Genomic DNA, 5,473 nt, shown 5'->3' with positions numbered 1-5,473 from the left:
AATGTCTAAAAACAACAGCAAAACTATTTAATCCATTTTTAATAATGGTTCAAATTTTGTTTTTTTTTGGACCAGAGTTGTGTTATTAATCCATTTTTGTTTTAGAAGACTGTGACAAGTAAATTAATTTTACGTTCTCAACGGTTAACTATTTTGGGGCCTACGTTGGTTTAACTATTTATAGTCTTTCACGTGGGGAATAAAGCTTGCGTTCATATCCATGCTTCATGGGAAAAACCTGAAGGCCCAACAACGGCCCTAACGGGACCGTCTGCAACGCGAATCCTGTTCTGAGTTGACTTATCTAACCGGCTCAGCCAGTCCTTCCATGAGCCTCCCCAGTTTTCTGAGAGTTACCTGCTTTCAGCCACACACACAACACGTGTCTATAACAAATTTAAAAAAGATAAAAATCTATAAATTTGTACGAAAATGCATGTTTACAGTAGAAGGACCCTATTTTTAATGGTATTTCAGATATCTTTTATCCTTTAACTTAGAAAACGTATTAAACCTCCATTCCACATTATCCCACAATAACAAGAAGGAAACATCAAAACATGCTATACGTTAAGCCCAACCAATTACAGAAAATTCTCCTTCACATCACTTTTTCATTCAGTTACATTTCAGCATATCACTCCTTACAAAAATAAAGTTTGTTATGGTGACTCAAAACAGCTAATTAGATCACTATAGTGATTGTGTAAAGATTCTTCTATTTTATCCATTTTACATACACATAGACTTTATGTAAATATAGGAACTACTATTCTTTGTAATTTTTCGGTGAAGAATACTCACAATACAATAATTCTTTATCTCTATTTCTTTCTTCTTTTAATTCTTAGTAGTCAATATTAGTCAATTTTAAAATTTATATTTATAATTTAATATTTACTGATTTAAAATAAAAAATTTATAATTTAAAAGTTAGAATTTAAAATAAAAAATAATTTTAAAACAATTAACTAATAATGTTAATAAAAAAATTAACTTTTTAATATTATTTTTTTTAAATGGACTAATATTAATTAAAAAATTAACTTTTTAATATTACTCTTAGCGTAATTATTAAATCGTAAACAGGTTGTCACGAGAGGAAAATAGATCATCTCTATTTTTTTTTATTAGAGAAAATAAAGTGTAATCTCTCACCTTTAATTCTATAAGTGAGACAAAAAATTAATAAAAGAAAAAGAACAATAAATGATAAAATCAAATACTGAACACTATCCAATTTTTTTTCGCTTGAGAGGATCCACTCCCCCACGAGGGTAATGAGATATATATTATAATGTTAAATTGAAGAGACAGAAAGTACAAAGTAGGGTTAATTTTCTCTTTACACAGTGGTCATCAGTAGCTTTTGTCTATAAGGCTAAAGATAAAAACGTACATTTCAAACTATTTACCGTCCATCAGAGAAGTTGATTGATACAATCACCTTATGTTTATTATGTGGAATACCTTAATTGGCCTTTTGGCTAAGATCAAATACGTATTATTTGGAATTGAAAAGAGATTACACCAATCACTCAATGTTGTATATGTTGATTGATTTATTTATTATATATCTTCTATTATTGATTTTTTTTAATGACTGTATCATATTTAGAATTGAAAATATTTCAAATTAATGTTTAGATTTATTAGCTAATATATATTTTAAGAATATACATTAAAATTATTATTAATATATTTTTTAAACTTTTTTTAATAAATACAAAATAAGTATGTATATTAAATACTTAAATTTCCATATATTTTTATAAAAGAATTTAAATAAATAATTTTAACATACATTTCTAAAACACATATTAACTAAATAATATTTTATTTTATTTTATTATAAAATTTCATGAAATAAAGTATTTTTAATAACCAGATATTAATTCCGAAAATAACAAAAACAAACATTTTAATTCGGATAGGAACGAATTAAATTAAGGGGCGCCCTCCTATCAATAATAATCAATGTAGCGTACAAAACTTATGTTACAATCTTTAATGTAAATTAAGAAAATATTTAGTTTTAAGTTTAAGTTTATTTTGGATTTATAAAATAATACATTAATATTTATGAAATTATATACCATGAATACTAATAATATTTTAAAATTAAAAATAAAATTTGTCATTATAATATTTTATTTTAATTTAATTAGAATAATTTTATATTATTTTTAATTATTCTATCAAAATTATTATACAAATAATAAAATTTTATTAATTCTCTATAAAATTGATACTATTTTTTAAGATATGACTAATTTTATTTTATCATTTAGTTTTAATACAAATTTTAATTTTAAATTATTTAGCTCTTTAAAAATATAATTATGGTACGTATATATTAAAATTAATTATTAAAATTAATCACTAATATAAAATATATATTAAAATATAAATACACATTAAAAATAAACTAAATTATTCATATATAAATACATTAATAACTGATTTTAGTCATTAATTTTAAGGCAACTACTTAAATGAAGATGACAAAAATATCTTCTCATGAAGATACTTTGTTTAAAAGTGTGGTTTATTTATTTAGCCACATTTTAAATAAAAACAACACTTTTATAAATATTAGAATCTAACCATACAATCCATCATCCAAAGATCACAAAAAAAATATATTCACATGAAAACAATTATAAAATCTTCATTGTAGTATCCACCTAATTTTAATGTATTAACAGCATGTTTTTTAAATATCAAACGTGATACATATTCCTAAAACATGACTCATTCAGCTTCACATATTACAAAACCATCTTGACTCATCACTCTTGAGCATCATCACACAATTATGGAGAAGAAAAATCCATGCATAGTGATGGTTCCTTCCCCTGGTCTGAGCCATTTGATTCCACTTGTTGAGTTTGCAAAGATTCTTACTCATGACGATGATAAGTTGCATGTTAAGTTGATGATTCCAACACTTGGTCCTCCTTCTTCTTCCATGAACTCCATCCTCAACAAAAACTCTCTCCCACCAAACATAACCTTCACTCTTCTTCCCCAAGTCAACGTTGAAGACCTCATCATCACTGATGAGAATCCTCAACCTGCAACTCAGATGCAACAAACAGTGAAACATTCTCTTCCTTTCCTCCATCAAGAACTAACATCACTCATCACTTCCACCAATCACAACATCCTTGCAATTCTCTTCAGCCTCTTCTCAACCGATGTTCTTGATCTTGCCAAGGAATTCAATCTCTTGTCCTATGTTTTCTTTGCCTCTGGAGCTTTATTTCTATCGTTCTGTCTTCATCTTCCACACCTTGATGATCAACAACAACATGAACATGAACATGAAGAGTCCTTGTTGTTCCACCAGCAGTTAACAGAAAAAACTACTGTTCATGTTCCAGGTTGTCCTGTGCCATTTCAGGTCCATGATTTTCCACAACCAGCTCTCTCTCAAAGATCAACCCAAGCCTACAAATCATTTCTTGGTGTTTGCAGAAAGTACTCACTGGTTGATGGTGTTTTAGTCAACACTTTCACAGATTTAGAAGCTGATTTAATAAGAGCCATAGAAGATCAAGCCAACAATAGAGAAAATACTAATAGCCCTTTTGTTTACCCTATTGGACCAATCATTCAGAGTGCCACCAGCAATCAGGTTCATAGAAAATTTTTAATACTTAATTTGTTTTAATTTTATATTTAACATTTTAAATATGTTTTAATTATACTTTTAATTGGACAATATATCAAATACAACAATTTTATAGTGACATATCACTCTGTAGAAAAGTAGAAAAAATCGAAATTTTACGTAAAATAAAAAAAATTAATAAAATGTAAAATCACAAAATTTAAATTTTTATTACAAATTTTGTAAAATTAATTAACTTTTTTAAAATTGTAATATTGAAAGATTTTAAGAGTTAAATCAAAAAATTACTATGCTGTCGAAGATTGTTAATTGTTACACTAATGTATCCATTAATAATATTAATTCTTAAAGGTATAATTAAAATATATTTAAAAGCGGGATCCTAGATTTCGCTAGGGAAACAATGGACTATTTGAGTTACAAAATGAACATTTCTTATATTATCTAGAATAACTATCCGAGTACTAGCGATAATAAACATCTTCTCAAAAACTTAAACTAGGGGTTCACCAAGGATCGAACTCTTAACCTTTCGGATCTAGCATTCTAATACCATGCATGATACCACTCATCCCAAAAGTTTCGGATGATGGGAAAAGGTAACACTAATGATTATATCTCTAATATTTTCTAAACCTCCATTGTACACATTGTATAAATATTCCATTGGCTCTTCGTACTTTCCCATATTGGATCCCGCTTTTACATATATTTAAGTATATTTATCTCTGTTATTTAAGTATATTTTGTATTTAAGGTATCTGAATATTCAGAGTTTATGATGAATTCTAATACAGGTAAACAGGTTAGAGTGTTTAAGATGGTTGGATAATCAACCACCAAGATCAGTGTTGTATATCTCTTTTGGAAGTGGTGGAACAACTTCTCAAGAGCAACTCAATGAGATTGCATTTGGATTGGAACTGACTGGACACAAGTTCTTGTGGGTTGTGAGAAATCCTAGCAACTTTGGTGGTTCTGCATATCTTAATCAACAAAAGGACGATCCTTTACGCTATTTACCATCAGGTTTTGTGGAGAGAACCAAAGAACAAGGCCTAGTGGTTCCATCGTGGGCCCCACAAGTTGAGATCCTTGGTCATGGCTCTACAGGTGGGTTCTTGAGTCATTGTGGTTGGAACTCAACGCTTGAGAGCATTGTCCATGGTGTTCCCATGATTGCATGGCCATTGTTTGCTGAACAGAGAATGAATGCAGTGTTGCTCAAAGAGGTGCTTAAAGTGGCACTCATGCCAGAGAAGGTTGTTGATAATGATGAAGATGGGATAGTGAAAAGAGAGGAAATTGCAAGAGTTATAAAGAGAATGATGGAGGAGAATGAAGAAGGTTTGGAAATTAGAAAGAGAATCAAACACTTGAGTGATGCTGCTGCTGCTGCACTCACTCAAAATGGTTCATCTACTAAGGCATTCTCTACTCTTACAAAGAAATGGAAATGTAGCATTTGAATTTTTTTTAAGTGACAATTTTAATAAAGTGGAACACAAATATTGAGAATATATTGAATTATTTAATAGTTTTTAATAAAATTATGTTCGTGTGAAAAATTTAATTAATAATAATTTAATTAAATATATTAAATTATTTAATAATTTTATTTATTATTTTAACCTGAATTTAATTTTTATTTCATGTAAGTAGTGAATTATTTATTTATTTATTTATTTTTACCGAAATAAATGACAGCTTTATAACGCTCAATTCTGCAATTTTTGGTCTTATTTTTAGTCTAATGAATTACGAGATATAGTGAGAAAAAAATTGCTTAAGTAAAACGTGAAAGGTTATCTGACCTCATTTCTTCGACAACATGGG

General features: G+C 28.2%; 1 protein-coding gene across 1 annotated transcript; it reads left to right on the top strand.

Annotated features, from left to right (window-relative positions):
• The first annotated feature begins 2,736 nt into the window (after nucleotides 1-2,736).
• Nucleotides 2,737-5,205, top strand: LOC107624790 (hydroquinone glucosyltransferase). The gene is made up of 2 exons (XM_016327245.3): nucleotides 2,737-3,640; nucleotides 4,435-5,205. Exons 1-2 carry the CDS (start codon nucleotides 2,819-2,821, stop codon nucleotides 5,104-5,106), a joined length of 1,494 nt encoding a protein of 497 aa, XP_016182731.1. The 5' UTR covers nucleotides 2,737-2,818; the 3' UTR covers nucleotides 5,107-5,205.
• Nucleotides 5,206-5,473: the final 268 nt, after the last annotated feature.

The sequence above is a fragment of the Arachis ipaensis genome, chromosome B2 (genome assembly GCF_059453495.1).
Source record: "Arachis ipaensis isolate K30076 ecotype BB chromosome B2, ASM5945349v1, whole genome shotgun sequence".
Lineage (NCBI taxonomy): Eukaryota > Viridiplantae > Streptophyta > Magnoliopsida > Fabales > Fabaceae > Arachis > Arachis ipaensis.
Note: the sequence above shows the minus strand (reverse complement) of the source record. Positions and strands in the feature narration are given on the sequence as shown.